The 22,500-nt window shown below is 44.0% G+C and overlaps 1 protein-coding gene across 7 annotated transcripts in view; it reads left to right on the forward strand.

The window, feature by feature from the left end:
* The window catches only part of LOC147019320 (lipoprotein lipase-like), a 157,304-nt gene that overhangs the window by 67,810 nt on the left and 66,994 nt on the right, over nucleotides 1-22,500 (forward strand). For 3 of the 7 annotated variants that reach the window (XM_085899717.1, XM_085899716.1, XM_085899715.1), the window contains one exon: nucleotides 7,877-8,022. The exons of 1 other annotated variant lie outside the window; for it this stretch is intronic. In XM_085899717.1, the coding sequence (XP_085755843.1) occupies nucleotides 7,877-8,022 (146 nt within the window). Of the gene's footprint in view, nucleotides 1-7,876; nucleotides 8,023-13,953; nucleotides 14,095-22,374 lie in introns of those variants that run through there. 3 more of the 7 variants (XM_085899718.1, XM_085899722.1, XM_085899720.1) reach the window with 3 other exon arrangements.

Raw genomic sequence — 22,500 nt, forward strand, 5'->3', positions numbered from 1 at the left:
GTATGCCCATCGCATGGGGGAAAGGTGGTGGGAGGGTTCGTTGGCACCAATATTGGGTGAGAAATGTTTTCACCTAAATTTCCCATTTTATAATATTAAAAAAAACATTCAAAAATCCTCCAACAAATGTCTACATTGCGGGAAATGAATTCTATAATTCAAGCCTCCAAACCCCCTCCCCACCGTCTTGGTCACCTATCCAACTCACAATCCCGTGCGATATGCGGAAAAGATATGTGACCATGAGCAGGTCTTGGCCCATCATGGTTCCCTGTCCAACTCACAATCCCACAAGATATGCGGAAAAGTTACGTGACAATAAACAACCCGAAACCAATTATCTTCTTGCTGTTGCATCGATACACTCGCAGCCAGCAGAAACATCAATATCACTGCCAAGGTAAGTGAATCTTTCTGTGATCTCAACATTCTCACCTCAAACAGGTTGAGACAAGATACCAGCATCCAATATGTCATTGAAAGCCTGGATCTTAGTTTTGACCCAGGAAACCCCAAATCCCAGCAGCTCCGACTCCTCATTCAGCACCTCGAGCCTCCCCCCCCAAAAGGATATACAGAGTCTCTGCAAAGATTACTGCATCGTCTGCGAAATCAAGGTCAGAGATCTTGACATTCCCAAACGATGCACCACAACTTGATCTCTCCAATATCCTCCCCAGAATCCAGTCCATACAAGTGCTGAAAAGTGTGGGGGCCAGTACACATACCTGACGAACTCCAACCAGTAACAACTGTAAATAAGTCAGAGATTGTACCACCACATCTCACCGCACTCTCAGTACCAGAGTATAGTTCTGACATCAGATTGATCAGTTTTGGTGGCACCCCACGAAGACCAAGAATCCTCCAGAAGGCATCCCGATTCATTGAATCAAATGCTTTACAGAGATCAACATCAGCTGCCAGCAGCCCTTGCCAAAACTCTCATCTGTGTTTGATGAGGACACGAAGAGCAACGATACAGTCAATCGTTGACCTCTTTGGTGTAGAGGCTGACTGCTCTGGATGCTGGTGCTCAATCAGATGGTGGCGAACCCTCTCAATAATTATCCGAGCAAAGACCTTGCCCGGCACTGAGAGCAGCGTCACCCCTCGGTAGTTGTTGTAGTCTTGGCGATCACCCTTCCCTTTCCAGAGAGGGACAACAAGGCCCCTCTTCCAGTCAGATGGAATTGATGCCTGTGTCCCAGGCAGAGCACAGAACTGCATGCAACGACACGAGTGCAGCATTTCCATCAGCCTTGAAGATAATTAATGGCCTTATTTAATTATATCCCTTATCAGGTAATCCTCGACCACCTCACTCTCTGGGGTTTTAGGGCGTTTCCTGGGTAACCCTGCTGGGGTCTGAAGCCGTCATGTTTTTTGGCCTGCTCAACCTTACTATGATTTGGAACGGGCCACAATTATTTCTTAACGATAAAGTTTTTTCTTTCACTTTCCTCACTTATATTGAATGCCTGTTCAAAGCTATGAATTGCTGCAGGCACCTCTTTTGTAAGTACTATACTTTTCAAATTTGGAGCTTGGAGAGATTTTCCAAGATCCACTCTCACGGACTAATAAAAGTATATCATCTTAATATTGTTTTGCTTTTGAGGATCGGATATGATCCGCACTAAATAAGTGTCAAAATCTGTTGTGAAATCTGATAATTTAAAGAAATAACAAGTCTTATCTCAAAGCCGATATGTACCTATTTACTTTATTAAGTAACCAAAGCTATGTTCCCTCCTTCTCCATACATGCACAAGAAAATGTGAAATTTCCAAAGCATTAAACTTATCTTTTCCAACTGTTTGAAGAATTATATTGAGTGAACAAAAAAATTTAGGAACGTGCCAAAATTAACCAGCTTCATTGAGCTCGATGATTTAATTATTTTAATGCATTCACTGCTTGACCTGACACGCCCTGTTCCCCAGAGGGACTGCCTATCCATAACGTCTGCGAGATCTGTGTCTATATTCTCAGAGGTTTTGTGAGGTGCTCCACAGGGAGTCAAAGCAAATCTGGTAAAAAAAAAACGGACCTTTTATAAAAAAAAAAGTTATAATGTTTGCACGGACCCCGAACTGATGTACCATATGACGTGCACAGACGAGCAGGCAAAATGGTTTATTTCATGGGTGATTAAACTTTGCGATGTCTCTGGGGTTGTTCTGCATTACACAGAAACTCTATTGTAGATGAAGTCATTTTATTTCTTTAATTCATTTTATTTGATTAACTGTTGTGTGCGAGGTGAAAACCAGCTTTAAAGTTAAAGGGATCCAACATCATGTGCAGCGCCAACCATTCCTTGTCAACCATTTAATTGGAGTGCTTTAATGAGTGCTTAAGCCACTTTCCGAGCGCCCATTATTAATAGCGGTACCATGCTATGTCCTTCGAAGCGAATCGTTCACTCACTGCAGATGCTTTTGCCGCACCACGTTATTCGGAGCGAGTGGTTCGTGCTCCGTCACCTTGAGCCAGTGGTTCGTGCTCCTTCACCCTGAGCCAGTGGTTCGTGCTCTGTCACCCTGAGCCATTGGTTCGTGCTCCGTCACCCTGAGCCAGTGGTTCATGCTCCGTCACCCTGATCGAGCGGTTCGTGCTTCGTCACTCTGAGCCAGTGGTTCGTGCTCCATCACCCTGAGAAAGTGGTTCGTGCTCCGTCACCCTGAGAGAGTGGTTCGTGCTCCGTCACCCTGAGAAAGTGGTTCGTGCTCCGTCACCCTGAGTCAGTGGTTCGTGCTCCGTCACCCTGAGCCAGTGGTTCGTGCTCCGTCACCCTGAGCCAGTGGTTCGTGCTCCGTCACCCTGAGAAAGTGGTTCGTGCTCCGTCACCCTGAGAAAGTGGTTCGTGCTCCGTCACCTTGAGCCAGTGGTTCGTGCTCCTTCACCCTGAGCCATTGGTTCGTGCTCCGTCACCCTGAGCCATTGGTTCGTGCTCCGTCACCCTGATCCAGTGGTTCATGCTCAGTCACCTTGATCGAGCGGTTCGTGCTTCGTCACTCTGAGCCAGTGGTTCGTGCTCCGTCACCCTGAGAAAGTGGTTCGTGCTCCGTCACCCTGAGTCAGTGGTTCGTGCTCCGTCACCCTGAGTCAGTGGTTCGTGCTCCGTCACCCTGAGTCAGTGGTTCGTGCTCCATCACCCTGAGTCAGTGGTTCATGCTCCGTCACCCTAATCGAGCAGTTCGTGCTCAGTCACCCTGATCAAGCGTTTCGTGCTCCGTCACCCTGATCGAGCATTCCGTGCTCCGTCACCCTGATCGAGCGGTTCGTGCTCCCTCAACCTGATCGAGCGGTTCGTGCTCCGTCACCCTGAGTCAGTGGTTCGTGCTCCATCACCCTGAGTCAGTGGTTCATGCTCCGTCACCCTAATCGAGCAGTTCGTGCTCAGTCACCCTGATCAAGCGTTTCGTGCTCCGTCACCCTGATCGAGCATTCCGTGCTCCGTCACCCTGATCGAGCGGTTCGTGCTCCCTCAACCTGATCGAGCGGTTCGTGCTCCCTCACCCTGATCGAGCGGTTCGTGCTCCGTCACCCTGAGAAAGTGGTTTGTGCTCCGTCACCCTGAGTCAGTGGTTCGTGCTCCGTCACCCTGAGTCAGTGGTTCGTGCTCCGTCACCCTGAGTCAGTGGTTCGTGCTCCGTCACCCTGAGTCAGTGGTTCGTGCTCCATCACCCTGAGTCAGTGGTTCGTGCTCCATCACCCTGAGTCAGTGGTTCGTGCTCCGTAACCCTGAGTCAGTGGTTCGTGCTCCGTCACCCTGAGTCAGTGGTTCGTGCTCCGTCACGCTAATCGAGCGATTCGTGCTCCGTCACGCTAATCGAGCGGTTCGTGCTCCGTCACCCTGATTGAGTGGTTCGTGCTCCATCATTTTTGAGCAAATTGTGAAATAACACCTAATTTCCGAGCTGTTTTCCGTATTGACGTGTTTAGCCAGTGGTTCGTGCTCCGTCACCGTGAGCCAGTGGTTCATGCTCCATCACCCTAATCGAGTGGATCGTGCTACGTCACCCTGATCGAGCGGTCCGTGCTCCGTCACCCTGATCGAGCGGTCCGTGCTCCGTCACCCTGATCGAGCGGTCCGTGCTCCGTCACCCTGATCGAGCGGTCCGTGCTCCGTCACCCTGATCGAGCGGTCCGTGCTCCGTCACCCTGATCGAGCGGTCCGTGCTCCGTCACCCTGATCGAGCGGTCCGTGCTCCGTCACCCTGATCGAGCGGTCCGTGCTCCGTCACCCTGATCGAGCGGTCCGTGCTCCGTCACCCTGATCGAGCGGTCCGTGCTCCGTCACCCTGATCGACTGGTCCGTGCTCCGTTACCCTGATCGAGCGGTCCGTGCTCCGCCACCCTGATCGAGCGGTCCGTGCTCCGCCACCCTGATCGAGCGGTCCGTGCTCCGCCACCCTGATCGAGCGGTCCGTGCTCCGCCACCCTGATCGAGCGGTCCGTGCTCCGCCACCCTGATCGAGCGGTCCGTGCTCCGTCACCCTGATCGAGCGGTTCGTGCTCCGTCACCCTGATCGAGCGGTTCGTGCTCTGTCACCCTGATCGAGCGGTTCGTGCTCCGTCACCCTGATCGAGCGGTTCGTGCCCCGTCACCCTGATCGAGCGGTTCGTGCTCCATCACCCTGATCGAGCAGTTCATGCTCCATCACCCTGATCGAGCGATCCGTGCTCCGTCACCCTGATCGAGCGTTTCGTGCTCCGTCAACCTGATCGAGCAGTTCGTGCTCCCTCATCCTGATCGAGTAGTTCGTGCTCCATCATTTTTGAGCAAGTTGTTGTGAAATTACACCCAATTTCCGAGCCGCTTGCCGTATTGACGTGTTTTCTAAACTACCAAGCCAAAGTGTTTTTTTTTTCCACCAGTCACATGCGGCTGTTTCTAACGAATATTGTTTATTGACATATCCCTGAAACGTCTATACTCTATAAAAATGCAATGTTGTTTTTCGATGAAGCTACTCAAGGTTTCTGAGTTATAAACAGTAACTGCTGGAGTTGGAAATCGCACCGATTTGATCCTGCAAATACCTGAAAAATTTCCGATATCGGCCAAGCATGTGTGTGTGTTATTGTTCATGAAGCACAACATATTCTCTCTGCTAACTCCTCTGTCTCTGTCTCTGTGTCTCTGTGTCTCTGTGTCTCTGTGTCTCTGTGTCTCTGTGTCTCTGTCTCTGTCTCTGTCTCTGTCTCTCTGTCTCTCTGTCTCTCTGTCTCTGTGTCTCTGTCTCTCTGTGTCTCTGTGTCTCTGTCTCTCTGTCTCTCTGTCTCTCTGTCGACATCCTGGCAGTATTTATGTCTCGACGGGAGTTTGTCTCCAGACCGTGTTTCTCATATGACCGGTACAAAATGGATTTCAGACATTATTTTGTTTCTATCTTCACTGTTATTCCATGCAGAATCATTTTGATGAAATAGTACAAATCGTAATTAACACTCCACCACACCTCTGCCCAACCTTCCTCTCGCCTCACACTGTCTTCCCTCCCCCTCCCTCCTCTCTCCTTTCCCCACCACCTCTCCACTCTCCTTACTCTCTCTCTCCCCCACCGTCCTCTTTTTCTCCCTCCTCCTTTTATAGTACCTTTCGCATAGCGATGGGTGGTATTTGCTGGTATGTAAATAAAGACGAAATTGAAGCTGGTATGTTGGTAAATGTGACGGTAAAGTGTATATTTTTTATATAAATAGATAATTCAAAATTGTGTTTTGTAGCTGCGTTGTTAAATTGAATAAAAATAAATAAATAAATTGCGATGGTATGTAGGTAATGCCGATGGCAAATTGTATAAAAATAAATAATTGAAGGTGTTATGTAAGTGGTGGAGATAGTAACGTGTATATAAATAAATAAATATTTCAATGTGGTATGTGTTGGTTGCAGTGTTGACGATGTATATATAAATAATTAATTAAAAGTTGTTAGTGGAGATAGTAAAAATATATAATTATAGGTGGTATGTAGGTTTCAGAATGGTGAAAGGTATAAATGTAAATAATTCAAGGTGGTATGTCAGTAGTGGTGATGGTAAAACTTGGCTTGCTTGCTTAGTTTTGCTTGTAAATATTACTTGCTGGGTTCTTCATTTGGGAAGCATTCCTCTTATTTCTGTAATTTTTGTTTCTATTTTTTTTTTCTTCTTTAAGATGGAATCAAACACTATGAGCAAGAGAAAGGTCAAATGGCATCACGGTCTTTGGCTTATTCAGGGGTCTTCAGTGTACAGTCCCAAATGAATTACAAAGACCAATTTGAGGAGTAATTTCTGGGACCTTGGTGAACAGGTTGATTGTTTTCCAACTAATTTTTTCATTTCTCAGTGATGATTGGAAGTTATACTCAATTAATAAGTAAAACATTTTGTGGTTATCATTTCTAGGAGAAAAGATATAACTTGAAGTTGAAAGACTATAGGTAAGCGCACTAATACATGACACCCCAAAAGGGTGGTACAATGAGGAAGGCATGCAAAAACTTTATTACTGATGACTATAATGTACAGTGACTCATGCAGATAGTGACATTTCACCTAAATACTTTGAAAATACGAGATAACGAGGGAAGGAGGGTGTAAAATCAACATTGAGGTTGTTACATGAGTTTGAAAAGATATACGTTCGCTAAAGGAGTGAAATTCTAGCGATTACAGGTGAGATCACTATTGTTCCTCCACACCCAAAGTCCTCACCCTCCCTCACCTAGTCCGAAGGCATCAATCCCCTCCCTACTCCAGGCCTTTAAACCCACTCCCCACCCGTCATGGTTGCCTGTTCAACACCATCACGGGAAATATGGGGAAACAATATGTGAAAATAAACGACTCAAAACCAATTATCTTCTTCCATCTTCTTCCGGATGCATATGTGTGTATGTGTGTGTAAACATATATATATATATATATATATATATATATATATATAACCATATGCCTCCAAGGTAATGGCACACAACATACAGCAATCCCAAGGCAGTTATTTCAGTAGTATGTGTATTAGTTAGTCCCTTCCATATGTCTAGTGGATAAAGAGGAAATATGCATTGCATTGAACTCTTAATTAGAGTTCTTATATCTCTAACCTTTACTTTTTCTTTGCTACACCTCTTTCTTTCACACGAAACATGCAAGCAAACACGCACGTCAATCAATAGAAACTAAGCAGATGTGCTGTGAGTGCTGCGTTTTCCAGGCATTTGCGCATCAATTTCCCATTCAAAACTGCGTGCCAATTCTCAATCACCATTTTGCCTCAGACCTTCATTCTGCTCACCAAACTATACCATGCTCACCTAAACCACTTCATACAAATAATAAAAATATCAGCAACAACTCACACTCACATTAGCGACCTTTATTCATTATTTAATTACAAGGAACTTCAACCTCATCCTCACAATGCCACGTGGCAATCCTCTCTCACTACAAACGCCACATGTTCACACTGCCCTACAACCGCTGTAACTGCCACATGGTCATTGAACTCTCACTCTAGCCTCGAAGGACACGGAGGAGTCGTATATCGAGTTATTTTGGGGCATCACTCGGAGCGCGAATGTGTGCTGAAGCTCGTTTAGGGACTTACGAGCGGTGCAGGGATTTCCCTGCAATCCCACATTTGAATGGAAACCAGCACATGCTTGGGGATGGAGAGTGCAGACAAAAACCATGGCCCCATGTTAAAACTCGGAGCTCCGATGTATGGTAGGGTCAGCGAGCAACTGAGCCATTTTTTGCGTTCGGGGCCTAGCAGAGCATGGCTATGACCACTGTGGTCTGATGGGAAAGCGTGATTTCACTAACAGCCCTGTTTGAACCGATTTTTCTCTCCTCCTCTTACCCGGACTCATAATAAGGGCAGAGTGGAGCAAATCGGGCAGTTCGTTGTTGGAGATCGGAGAGCGGTTGGAGATTGAGGAGCAGTTCAACATTGTCGGATCACGAGGGACAAGCCGGAGCAGCACTCGCCAGACATCGGTGCCGCGAGTCCGTGTGACCAAGCGTGAGTTCACGCATTGCTGTTATGAGCTGGGGCTCCTCTATTCCAATCGACGCTCATTAGATTAAATTGACACTTACACGTACAGATTCTTACACTATTTGGATAGGGTCTTTCTTCTCACGCATCTTGCTCCCTCTCTCCCTCTCTCCCTCTCTCCCTCTCTCCCTCTCTCCCTCTCTCCCTCTCTCCCTCTCTCCCTCTCTCCCTCTCTCCCTCTCTTCCTCTCTCCCTATCTTGTTTACTGTGGACGCAAAAGAGCAATCATCACGGGCAAAGCCCAACTGTTCTTTTCAGGGCAGGACCCAAGAGCGAATCAAACTGAATTGCACCTCCCATTTTTCCTCTTGCACCACGCCGCATGCCCCATGTTGCAGTACCCTTGCACCTCCCTCTCCCACACCCACGACAACCTCAGTATTCCTCCCTTCTCCCCTTTCCCAAGCGTTTTGGGCTGTTCTGGTCTGCCAGCCACACCAAGTATTGAGAGGTCGTTATTCCTCATCTGTTTCTTTCTCTCTGGGCCATCTCTAATTGTGTGTGTGTGTGTGTGTGTGTGTGTGTGTGTGTGTGTGTGTGTGTGTGTGTGTGTGTGTGTGTGTGTGTGTGTTTGTGTGTGTGTGTTTGTGTGTGTGTGTTGATGGCACCTGTCGTAGCGTAGCTTAAGACTGTGTAAAAACTAATGGGATAACTCTGTGCTGTGTCTCCTTCTGCAACATTGTTTGCCTTTTGCCGCACCCCACAAATTCATTGCTTTCCCTGCTGTGCATTGCATTAAACCCATTTACTGTGCCACATACCTTTCCTCACATTTTGGTTTTTAGCCGCGTCGCATTGCGAATGCTGGCTCTAAGAGAGCTCCGCGTTGTTGTTGTTGTTGTTCTTGTTCTTGTTCTCGTTCTCCTTCTCCTTCTCCTCCTTCTTCTCCTCCTCCTCCTCCTCCTTCTCCTTCTCCTTCTCCTCCTCCTTCTCCTTCTCCTTCTCCTTCTCCTTCTCCTTCTCCTTCTCCTTCTCCTTCTCCTTCTCCTTCTCCTTCTCCTTCTCCTTCTCCTTCTCCTTCTCCTTCTCCTTCTCCTTCTCCTTCTCCTTCTCCTTCTCCTTCTCCTTCTCCTCCTCCTTCTTCTCGGCTCTTGGACACATTTGTCCTTGTTTAATAAATGTGTTGCTTAGAAATGTTCCCAGCTCGTTCTTGTCTTTTCCTCCGTTGGTCCAACATGGCCCGCACCCTTGCTTCGCCAGGACATTATTCCCCAAGAATCTGTTTCATAGCCCGTACATATTTGGCAGTTCTGCTTCTCTGCACCTGATCCAGTAGGTAATCTGATTAACGCAAGTACGTACCGAGGTCACGTGTCATTAGGTAAACGGTTGTTAAACGGAGAACCCTAAGTCACGCGGTCAAGTTATTGGTGTTCGCGGTTGATTAGTGACCTTCCGTGACATGAAGTTATTCGTGTGTGATGGCCTGCGATTGCGGTGAGTCCGGAGAGGAACCTGAGAAGGCCCCTCCCTCATGGTTCCCCCGCAACACCGGGTCCGCAACAATATATTGTTACAATAAGAAAAATGTGAGGTGCAATTCAGTTTGATTCGCTCTTTCAGTCTGCTCTCGAGTCCTGCCCTGAAAAGAACAGTTGGGCTTTGCCCGCATTGATTGCTCTTTTGTGCATTCACAGTAGATGAGAGAGAGATGGTAGAAGAAATATGCGTGAGAACAAAGACCCTATCCGATTCGTGCAAGAATCTGTACGTGTGAGGGTCGACTTAATCTAATGAGCGTCAATTGGAATGGAGCAGCCCCGGCTCGTAGCAGCAATGCGTGACCCTACACTTGGTCATGCAAACTCGTGGCGCCACTCGCTCTGCGCCACCTGTCTCCCCGGTGATGTCCGATGTCTCGCGAGTACTTGTCGGGCTCGTCCTCTCCCTGTCCCCGGTGATCTGCTAACGACAACCTGCTCTTCAATCTCCAACTGCTCACCAATTTGCGACTGGCTCTGGCTACGAACTGCTCCTTTTATGAGTCTTGGACAAGGGGAGGAGCCAAAAATTGGATCAAATGGGGCTGTGAGCGAAATTGCGCTTCCCCATTGGTCCATAGCGGTTTTAGCCATGCCCCGCCAGGCCCCGAATGCGAAAAATGGCTGTCGCTCGCTGACCTGGTCATGCATCGGAGCTCTGAGTTTAACCTGGGGCCATGGTTTTTGGAAGGGCTCTCCAGACTGGAATGTGTGCTGGCCTCCATTCAACCGTGCGATTTTAGGGAAATCCATGCGCCACCTGTAGGTCCCTAAATGAGTTCCAGTGTACATTCGCACTTTGAGTTATACCCTGAAATGACCCGACCTACATCTCCTCCGTGTCCTTTGAGGCTATGGTGAGAGATCGATGACCATGTGGCAGTTGCGGCGGTTGTAGAGTGGTGTGGACATTTAGTTTTGTAGTGACAGAGGATTGTAAAGTGGTGTTGTGGGGAAGAGGTTGAAGTTCCTTGTAATAAGATGGTAAATGAAGGTGGTGTTTGTTTGTAAGCGTGAGTTGTTGCGGGGATTTTCCATAGTCATAGGAAGTGGTTGTGGTGAGCGTGGTATAGTTTGGTGTGTGGAATGAAGGTCTGAGGCGAAATGGCGGTTGAGAATTGGCACACAATTTTGAATGGAAAGTTGGCGCGCGAATGCACGAGGAGGACGCTCGCAGCACAAACGTACTGGAGGTGCTCGCAGCGCGTCTGCTTAATTCCTATTGATTTGAGTGAGTGCTTGCTTGCATGTTTCATGTCAGAGAAAGAGGTGTCGTAAAGAGTGAAGGAAAAAGAATGGAAGAACTGTGCGATTTACAGGTTATAAGAGATCTAACTGAAAGAGTCCCATGCAACACATCTTTCTCCTTTACCCATTAGACATATGGAAGGGACTAATTAATACACATACTGTTGAAATAACTGTCTTCGGATTGCTATATGTTGGGTGCCATCTCCTCCTCGGAGTGCCAGTTTTACAGAACCACAACAATACGAAAGTTTTAATGTGTTCTCAGGGGTAATTCTAATGGGTTCGAAAAGGTAAATCCTAAAGGGTTCTAAATGATTAGTGCTAAAGTGTTGGAATGGGTAAATTCTAAAACTTTAAAGGTTACTAAAGGGTAGATTCTAAAGGGTAAATGCTAAGGGGTTCTAAAGGTTGAGAACCCTAGACCCTTTGAGACCCTGAAGACCCTTTCAAACTCTTAGACCCGAAAACCCTGTCAAACACTAACACCTTTGAGAACCATAAAACCCTTTAAGATCCTGTAAGACCCATAAGATCCTTAAGTCCCCGAGTATACCAAAACCACCACTGTTTCATCAGAATCTGTAACCTTTTGAAAATTAGTAATTCATCGAAAAATGAATAATTAATCGATTAATTAATAAATCAAAAATACCCTTTGGGTATCATCATCATCATCATCTTCAGATGGTGTATTTTGGAGCTGCCTCTCTCGATGGCAATGACTCTGGTACCATCCGACAGTTTTACTTGATGCAGCATCCTTTGCTCTCATTTTAATAGCTTGAAAGGATTCTACGAAAAGTATGCAAAACTGCATTCCTTTGTAAAGAAATTCGGAAGGGATCAGAAGGATGGGTGGGACTATGGCTGTCAATCAGCCTGATGGGGGCGGGGCTGCTAGACAAATTTGCCCTTGGGCTAATCAGACGTATATGGGTGTGGTTAACAGTGGAATATTATCAGAAAGTCTGGGAAAGCAACAACCCACACATATTTCTATCAAGTACATTAGTACATACTCTTTATAATGTTTGAGATCGTCTATAAAGTATTAGAGTACGATTACAAGGTGAGCACGTCCATAAAGTTTGTACTACAACATTTGTCAATCAGTAGTAGAACATATATATATATATATATATATATATATATATATATATATATATATATATATATATATATATATATATATATATTTCGAAAAAAAGTAAAGAAACAAGTAATAAATACATTGTTGTTTTAATGCAAAAGGATGTAGGGATGTTCCTCCAAAAAGTATGTAAACATGGTAGGCATGGTCACAATAAATGACCATGTGGAACCATCCCCACATCTTTCTTTGAATAATGGTTGTCCCGAGAGAAGACAGTTATATGGAACGAAAACACACACACACACACACACACACACACACACACACACACACACACACACACACACACACACACACACACACACACACACACACACACACACACACACACACGCCTTGAAAAGTCAGGCGAAAACCAAAAGTTTATTATATCCTCGTGGAGGATCTCTAAGTCTTACTCACTTTGTTGTTCTTCATCTTCTTCTTGTGGACTTTTTTGTTTCACAACCTACATTTTTCATCGGATCTTCGTGAAACTTGCCGTGTATATGCAGAAAGCCCACCCGAAGGCAGTAACCATCTCCGATTTTGAAAATTCCTCCTGGAAAAAAGCTGACGTAATAGTATCGCCGCTAATGGAAATCGCCAATACCATTATCTCCGAAACGCAAGCTGTTTGAATTTTATTTGCGGGAATCAAGCCGGGCATTAGCACAGATAATTTATCGCAAACCTGATGCATCACAATGACGTCATTCGTTTTTATGACGTCATCATTAAGAGGACGAGCATCTTAGCTCATTTGAGCTTGTTTTAATGAAATATCGCTATTTCTTTTCCTCTGTATTTGAGAATTAGCATACCTTCATTGGGTGGTGTATATATTAGACCACTTCCATGATCACTGCGGACAAAACATGCATTACCTCCTTTGAGTTGAAATCAAATGTACCTTTGTTTCCTCAAAACGGTATCTTCATTTAATGATAGAAGACGTGTTGTTCAATCTTCAAATTTACATCCAAGGCATATAAACAATCAGTGCATTGTGAAGCGAAAAAGATGGTGGAATTTCTGGACGGCTGGAGGGAAAGGAGTGGCCTGGCTTGTGGGTAATGCTTGTGACTCTGGGGAGAGAGGGGAAGGTGTGGCCTGCAGAATGGGCAGTCTTTATGACCAACCCACACATCCACCAACCCACCCACCCAACTCAGCTTCATATATTAAATTATCTGCAATCTATACTCATAAATGTGTGTGTGGGTGTGTGTGTCAGTCAGTCTCCTCCATAACTCCAAGACATTGAAACCTTGCAGCCTGAAACTTTGCATGTATACAAAGGGAACTCCATGGGAGTGCATGAGTGAAAATTGGGTGTTTGGATTAATTTAAACGCCCCTTTTAAAGATAATTATCTTCTTCTATAGATAATTATCAATCAAAGAAGAATATATTATCAATCAAAGAAGAATTCTATCAAAGAAGATAATTATCTTCTTATATATCTATCTATAATTCCAGCAATGTGTGTGTGTGTGTGTGTGTGTGTGTGTGTGTGTGTGTGTGTGTGTGTGTGTGTGTGTGTGTGTGTGTGTGTGTGTGTGTGTGTGTGTGTGTCTGTCTGCGACCGCCGTTTCTCGACAACCACCAGTCCGATCTGATTGAAACTTGCCGGAAATATTGCCGTGGACCTGCGGATGTGCCTTTTCAAGGTTCGATATCAATCGGACGAGCGGTTCCCAAGTTATGGCCATTTTATTGCTTTTTTCAGTGTTGGAAAGGTGTATATATCGCAGCTGAAGTGTCATTCCACCTTATCATGCCATTTTTCCCAAAGATATCTCAGAATAATGATAACAGCATATTATTAATAATAATGATAGCACAATAATTGGCAGTAATAAAAAGAATAACGTGATACAATGACCAATGTCTGTCAACCAATAACGACCTATATATTGTCTGTCAACCAATAATGACCAATAACATCTGTCAACAAATGACAAGACACGCTGCTATGACAACATGAATGACATCACAATTAATGTTTTTTTTGTTTGTTTGTTTTTTGCACGATTGACGTCACAATTCTTCTTCTTCTTCTTCGTTTGGGATGATGTCACAATCGACGCTGGGGACCTGAGTATGTGCCTTTTCAAAGTTTGATATCGTTCTTCACCCGTTTCAGCTGTTTCCCAAGTGTTTCCCAAGGTTTGAAAGCTGTTTTTTCCCAAGGTTTGATATCGTTCTTCATCCGTTTCAGCTGTTTCCCAAGTGTTTCCCAAGGTTTTGAAAGCTGTTTTTTTTCCCAAGGTTTGAATTAATTGTTCAAATTATTAATTAATCCCAAGGTTTGAATTTTCCCAAGGGAAACAGCTGTTTCCCAAGGGTTTGAAAGCTGTTTTTTCCCAAGGTTTTAATTGAATTGTTGTGCTTGGTCGACATTTGTGAATACATTTACAGAGAGGAGGGGGGAGAGAGGAGGAGGGAGGAGGGCGAGGGAGGGTGGGAGAGAGAGGGGGTGAGAGAGAAGGGGCATCACAATTCAAGAGAGGGGGAGAGAGGAGGGGGAGAGAGAGGGGGGTGAGATTGGGGGCGAGAGAGGAGGGGCGAGACTAGGGGCGAGAGAGGGGGGGCGAGAGAGAGAGGGGGCGTCACAATTCTTCTTCTTCTTCGTTGGATATGACGTCACAATTGACGCTTGGGACCTGAGTATGCTTCCCAGGTGTTTCCCAAGTTATGGCCATTTATGATACGGTTGGTCCGATGTAATTGAAAAAATGCCCCAATCCAGTCTTCGTTTACGAGAGCGAAGGAACCTAGCTGCACATACTGGCACGCACCTACGGGCCCTCACCTTCAGGCCCGCACTAGTAATTATAATTAACGGCCTTATTTAAGCCTGCTTTCCCTCACTGGGATCTTAATTCGCCATTTTTTTTTTGGCCTGCCGAACAATGCCTCGACTTGGAAAAAGGCGCAACGGTGTCTTTCTTATGTAGTATTATTTTCATTTTCCTCCCTCATATTATCAAATGCCTGTTCATCAAAGCTACAAATCGCTGGGTACATTGCAATACTTATAAACGCTCGGAGCCACTGGCGTTTGTGGCTTTATTTCATTTCCACACATGCCATAACCCCTAGAATCTGTTGAACTAAGCCAAATTACAAAATTTAAACTCCAGAATTGAACTTAGCAGCATATCTGACTGCTAACAAAAAGTGTTAATTTGTCTTATTCGGACATAGTTTGATATTTCGGGTGTCTCCGGGAGGTGTTTAATGTGATGGATCGGCAAACGTTTCTGTGAAGTTCTTGCTTGCATTCTTAAGCCACTTGGCGAGCACTTTACAATATTCAAACTGTCACTGAATACTGTATATCGATCGACTTGAACAAGGTTCAGGGGCCACTCGCCTGTGTTTGGCCCCACATTGTTCTGCGGTGCATCGGACATTGGCTGGCTCGCTGACAATGTGCAATTTAATTTTACACCACGTTTCCCCTTTTTGCATGATTTCTTTCATGAAACGACCCGCCACTTCAGCATCGATAGACACATATAAAAACTAGAAGGGCACTCGGTGGAGCACATAGCTTCGCCACACAATGCTTGATTCAGTGGAACATATTGGGGCCACGAATATTTTGAGATATCGTGCTATATATAATTTTTGGCCCCATCTCTCAATATTGAAGAATGACTTTAAAAATTAAATAATTCTCTTATCCAGATCCGGATTCGGATCGTCACCAAAATCGAATCAATTCGTCCTTGTCACACACGTAACTTGTCCACCAAGTTTCGTCCGAATCTGTTCACAAGTTTTTTTGAGATATCGTGATGTATATCGGTTTAGCCCGATCTCTCAATAGTGACGAATTTGCTGGTGCCATCAACAAACAGCAAGAATTGATGATGTAAGTGATGTTAGCTGATTTCCAACTTGATGGAAGATGACCTCGGGCAAATGATAGAGTGAATGGAGCAGAATGGAGCAGAGCAGAATCCAACCAATTACATTTACCACCAAAATAAAATTACATTTATTTATTTATATTCAGTACGCAGAATGTAAATTGATATGCAAATTGTCCACACTTGCTGTCACACATACAGTATTTGTGTAATTGTCCACAGTAGTCGTCCACATCCACAGGACGACACTGACTGTAAGTTGTCCTGCATGATTCTGTACTACCTCAAACAACAAAATGAGGCCATTTGGCCCATCATTGCTGTGGTGCACTCTGTGGTTCATTTCTGTTCCAGCTCTAAACATAAATCCTCTTGATGATTTACTGAATTCGAGATAACCTGATCTTCATCAGGTGACCCAACTTGTAAGTATATATATATATATATATATATATATATATATATATATATATATATATATATATATATATATATATATATATATATATATATACATATATATAATCTGCGCCAGTCTGTCTATCCATCCATGTAAGACCCGCACTTTCTTACACTGTCACGACTATATCATAACTCGAATTCACCATCTGCTTAAATTTTTTGTGGTTGCTAAGATGATTCAAGTTTTAGTTTCAGCAAAAGGTGAAAAAGCGGGCAAATGTTGGCGTTTTTACACTAAAATGAATTCTAATAGCCATTTTCAATGTAACTGGTCGGACGCGATGTGGGAAAGGAAAGAAAGGGAGGGGGGAGAAGGAAAAGGGAGGAGAGGAGAGAGGGGTTGGTCGAAGAGCGAGGGTAGGGGAAGTCGTCAAAGGAAGAGGAGAGAGAAAGTCGAGGAGTGAGAGTAGGGGGAGTAGTGAGGATGGAGGGGAATAGTTAAGTGTGAGGGTTGGGTTCTCTGTGAGGGAAAACTAGAGTTAGAGTTTGAACTGCAGTCAAATTATATATTTTTTATGTTACCAGGGTATACAGTGCCTATAGAAAGTATACACCCCCTTTCAAAATTTTCACCTTTTGTTTCCTTATAACCTGGAATTAAACGACATTAAGTCAGACTTTTTTCACCTTTATTTACACATCATAACCCACAACTTCCAAGTGAAAAACAAATTCTACAACATTCATTCAGAGACTTAATTAAAAATACAAAACTAGAATATCTTGGTTGGATGAGTGTCCACTCCCCTTATAATAGCAATTGTAAATTAGCTCAGGTGTAACCAATCACCTTCAAAATCACACAAGTTAATCAGCTTCCAACTGTGTTAAATGGTAGTGATTCTAATTATTTCAGAATAAAATAAGTTGTTCCTGTTGGTTTCCTCTGCTGGGTAGTACATTTCACAGCAACTACTCAACCATGAGCACCAAGGAGCTTTTAAAAGATCTCCAGGATAAAGTGGTGGAAAGGCACAGATCAGAGGATGGGTATAAAAAATATTTCAAAGGCCTTGAATACCCCTTGGACCACAGTCAAGACAATAATTAAGAAGTAGAAGGAGTATGATGCCACCAAGACCCTGCCTCGATCAGGCCATCCTTCCAAACTGGATGACCAAGCAAGGAGGAGACTGATCAGAGAGGCCACCAAGAGGCCAATGGTAACTTTGTCATAAAGGCCTGTAGCTCTTTCAAAGACTGGTCACTGTGTGCATGTGACAACAATATCCCGAGCACTCAACAAGTCTGTCCTGTACTGGAGGGTGGCAAGAAGGAAGCCATTATTCAAAAAAGCCCACCTTGAGGCTTCTTTGAGATTTGCTAAAAACCACTCCGGAGCTTCTGAAACCATGTGGAAAAAAGTTTTGTGGTCTGCCGAAACCAAGATGGAATTTTTTGACCTTAATGGAAAATGTTACGTTTAGCGCAAACCCAACTAAGCACACCACCCAAATAATTCCATTGCTTCTGTGAAGCATAGTGGTGGCAGCATCATGTTATGGGGATGTTTCTCATCAGCAGGGACTAGGGCACTTGTCAGGATGGAAGGGAAAATGGATGGAGCAAAATACATAAAAATCCTAGAGAAAAACCTACTGCTCTCTCTCTCTCTCTCTCTGCAAGAAAGTTGAAATTGGGACAGAAGTTCATCTTTCAGCATGACAACAACCTGTAGCACACAGCCAAAGATGCACTGGAGTGGCAAAAGAACAAAAAGATAAATGTCCTTGAGTGGCCCAGTCAGAGTCCCGACCTAAAGCCAATCGAAAATCTTGCTGTCAGTCAACGCTCCCCACACAACTTGACTGAACTTGAACAGTTTGTACAGAAGAATGGGCAAATATTGCCCAATCAAGGTGTGCAAAGTTGGTAGAGACCTATCCCAACAGATTCACAGCTGTACTTGTTGTCAAAGGTTCTTCCATCAAGTATTAACTCAGGAGGGGTGGACACTTATCCAACCAAGATATTCCAGTTTTGTATTTTAAATTAATTTTCTGAAATTTGTAGAATTTGTTTTTCATTTGGAAGTTGTGGGTTACAATGTGTAAATAAAGGTGGAAAAAAAAATCTGATTTAATGTAATTTGATTCCAAGCAATAAGAAAACAAAAAGTGAAAATTTTGAAAGGGGATGTAAACTTTCTGTAGGCACTGTACATAAAGAGTTTATTTCAGGTGAGTGATAACTCTTTTCCAACTATATGATGAAACAATACTTCGACAAACTTTGTACGTAATAAATTGACTATGTGGACTAACGATGGAGTTCAATATTTATTAACAACGTTTGGTTTTAAGGAATTTTTAATTAATGAAGTGAAGTGTATTCAATGTAACTCAATCAAGGCAGGTTCTCTCCCCTCTCAAATCAATCAAGTCAAGGCAGAAATAAGTTACTCCACACCTTCTCCGACCCCTCACCCACCCAGCTCTATTCTCTCCCTGTGCACAATCCTCCTCTCTCCTCTGCCCTCTACCCTCTCCCACTCCCCCTCCGCCTCTCCTTCCCTCTCCCACTCCCCCTCCTCCTCCCCTTCCCTCTCCCACTCCCCTCCTCCCTTTCCCTCTCCCTCTCCTCCACATCCTCCCCTTCCCTCTCCCCCTCTTCCTCCCCCTTCCCCATCCTATGCTCCTCCCCATCCTCCCATGCTCCTCTCTTCCCTCCCCCTAACCCCTTCTTTCTCCTTCCTCCTCCCATCCTCCCACCTCCTACCTCCCCTCTTCAACCCCTTCCCTCCCTCCTACCCCTCTCCTTCCCCCATCAAAGTGTCTACCATTAAATTGGATATCAGATCTGCCAGAATCCCCCTCTCTTACCCCTCCTGTCCCCTCCTCCACGTCTCCCACCCTCCCCTCCTCCCTTTCCCCCTCTCCCCCTCCCCTCCTCATTCCCCTCCCTCCCCTCTTTCCCCTCCCTCCCCTCTTTCCCCTCCCCCCCTCTTTCCCCTCCCTCCCCTCCTTCCCCTCCCTCCCCTCCCCTCCTTCCCCTCTCCACTCATGAGTGAAGCATCAGATATGAAGAGGGCTGGTCCAAATGTCATACATATCAACACCTATGGGTTTCCCATGGGTGCCCCACTATTATATGTATATTATCCTCCAGTCTGTCTGTCTATTCTGTCACTGTAGCTTTGAAGGTCTGTAGCTTCCATCCAATCAAGAGGACTACTGAGTTGATGTACATTTATAACTTCAAGGTGTCGTCTATCATGAAAGAAATGTACGTTTTCATTACAACCCATGCAGAGGAAAGAAAACAGTCACGATTCACATTTGAAGTGTTTAATCATAATAAAAACTCCAAACATGTCCTTTTGGTTTTAGCTGGAGTTTTCAAGGCTGTCATGTGTACATAAACACAGGAGTTTTTACAAACTCTAATTCACATATCATGTGAAATAAATAAACACAGGGGTTTTTACAAACTGTAATTCACATATCATGTGAAATAAACACAGGGGTTTTTACAAACTGTAATTCACATATCATGTGAAATAAATAAACACAGTGGTTTTTACAAACTGTAATTCACATATCATGTGAAATAAATAAACAGGGGTTTTTACAAACTCTAATTCACATATCATATGAAATAAATAAACACAGGGGTTTTTACAAACTCTAATTCACATATCATGTGAAATAAATAAACAGGGGTTTTTACAAACAAACTGTAATTCACATATCATGTGAAATAAATAAACACAGGGGTTTTTACAAACTCAAATTCACATATCATATGAAATAAATAAACACAGTGGTTTTTACAAACTGTAATTCACATATCATGTGAAATAAATAAACACAGGGGTTTTTATAAAAATAAAATTTTTTATAAATTTATATAATTTTTATAAAAAAAAAAAATAAAACACAGGGGTAAATAAATAAACACAGGTTCACATATCATGTGAAATATATAAACACAGGGGTTTTTACAAACTTTAATTCACATATCATGTGAAATAAATAAACACAGTGGTTTTTACAAACTCTAATTCACATATCATGTGAAATAAATAAACACAGGGGTTTTTACAAACTCTAATTCACATATCATGTGAAATAAATAAACAGGGGTTTTTACAAACTCTAATTCACATATCATGTGAAATAAATAAACAGGGGTTTTTACAAACAAACTGTAATTCACATATCATGTGAAATAAATAAACACAGGGGTTTTTACAAACTCAAATTCACATATCATATGAAATAAATAAACACAGTGGTTTTTACAAACTGTAATTCACATATCATGTGAAATAAATAAACACAGGGGTTTTTATAAAAATAAATTTTTTTATAAATTTATATAATTTTTATAAAAAAAAAAAATAAAACACAGGGGTAAATAAATAAACACAGGTTCACATATCATGTGAAATATATAAACACAGGGGTTTTTACAAACTTTAATTCACATATCATGTGAAATAAATAAACACAGTGGTTTTTACAAACTCTAATTCACATATCATGTGAAATAAATAAACACAGGGGTTTTTACAAACTCTAATTCACATATCATGTGAAATAAATAAACACAGGGGTTTTTACAAACTCTAATTCACATATCATGTGAAATAAATAAACAGGGGTTTTTACAAACTCTAATTCACATATTATGTGAAATAAATAAACAGGGGTTTTTACAAACTCCAATTCACATATTATGTGAAATAAATAAATACAGTGGTTTTTACAAACTCTAATTCACATATCATATGAAATAAATAAACACACGTGGCAAGTTGGAGGCGATGAAAAGCGGGCTGGTGGGGATCGAAACATGGTCAAGTTTTATTTATTTACTTTTCCAAACGTGGTAAAGACGCTTTTCAGCAGATTGTAAAGCGACACAAAATACACCAGAATGCTGAGATCGTCGTTTGTTGCCGAGTCATGATGAGGAGGTTACAAGTAAAACAACTTCACACTCGGTGATTGTGGTGCCACGATATTAAATATTTAATGATCCATGTAAGAATGCCCTTTTGCTTTTATGAGTGGGAGGAGGAGGACAGAGAGTTGGGGTTTGGAATGGGGTGGGGGCGAGAGCAATGATGGGACAGAGTTGGGATGGGGAGGTTGAGACTTTGGGGGGGAAGGGCTTTGAAGGCTTTGAGTGGGGAGGGGAGGATGAGGACTTTGGGTTTGGAAGGGAAGAGGTTTGAAGGCTTGGAGTTGGGAAGGGATTGAAGCCTTTGGCTTGGGAGGAGGGGGTTGAGGACTTGGGCTTTGGGAGGGGTGGGGGGGGCGTGAGTACCTGAAGTCACATTTTACATTGTGGAGATGTTTCACAGGTGCTTGCTCGTCCAATATATTACAATAGGATTTTCGTTCTGTGCACTGTCGTTTGTTTGCTCGCCTGTATCGACGAATCCCTGCCTTGAAAGCCAACAGTGACCCCCATGATGAGCAAGTCTGTCTCGACTGCCCTGGTGGCCAAAGGCAAGTTCAGTGCTGCCAAATCGCTCTCATGGCAAGGATTACACTGAGTGGGTTGCCATTGCCTTCCCAGTGGACCAGTGGTAGTCAGGGCAGGAATTTGGAATTGGTTCAGGGTGCAGGAAATAACTCACCTTCTCTTCGCGAAAGACACCGTGGGACGGCATACTTCGTGATGCGACACCCTGCGGGATATGTGCTTCATGCAACACAAGCAGGGTATGTTGGGGTCGGAAATGGAACCCAGGGGGAAACGGCTCATGATCCCGTCCGACGTTATGCAGGTGCACACTGTGCCAATGAAGTTTTGCGGTTTTTTACCTGCGCGAGGTGGTGCCACGCTGAATCATTAAAAACATTGTGAAACGAAGCGTCATGGATACTCGGATGACTCATCCCAACTTCCATTTGGTTTCTTCAGAATAGAAACAACCGACAAAGTAAATAACGATGGAAGTTTGACAAGCGAGGTTCGTCGGATTTGTCGTTATTTAATTATTTGTTTTAAAATTCCACGTGGTGTCGGTGACACGACATTTGTGCGTCAACGCCGCACCTGCCTCGTGGCAAACTCCCACCACAGCAGCCATTCATTGGGCTCGAGGTGAGGGAGCGGATTTGACGAGTGGGCGTGGCCTAGTCGGGGTTACTCTTGGGCAAGTCTCTCCCAATGGGCTCCTCAAGGATGATTCGATCAATCCAACTGCCGGTTTCACCAATGGGGAGCCGCCGTTCGAATGGTGCCATGCTTCAGCAGCCACTCGCGGGACCTTTGA

Source organism: Eptatretus burgeri, chromosome 10 (assembly GCF_056783735.1).
Source record: "Eptatretus burgeri isolate ZD-2024b chromosome 10, Ebu_testis_v1, whole genome shotgun sequence".
Taxonomy (NCBI): domain Eukaryota; kingdom Metazoa; phylum Chordata; class Myxini; order Myxiniformes; family Myxinidae; genus Eptatretus; species Eptatretus burgeri.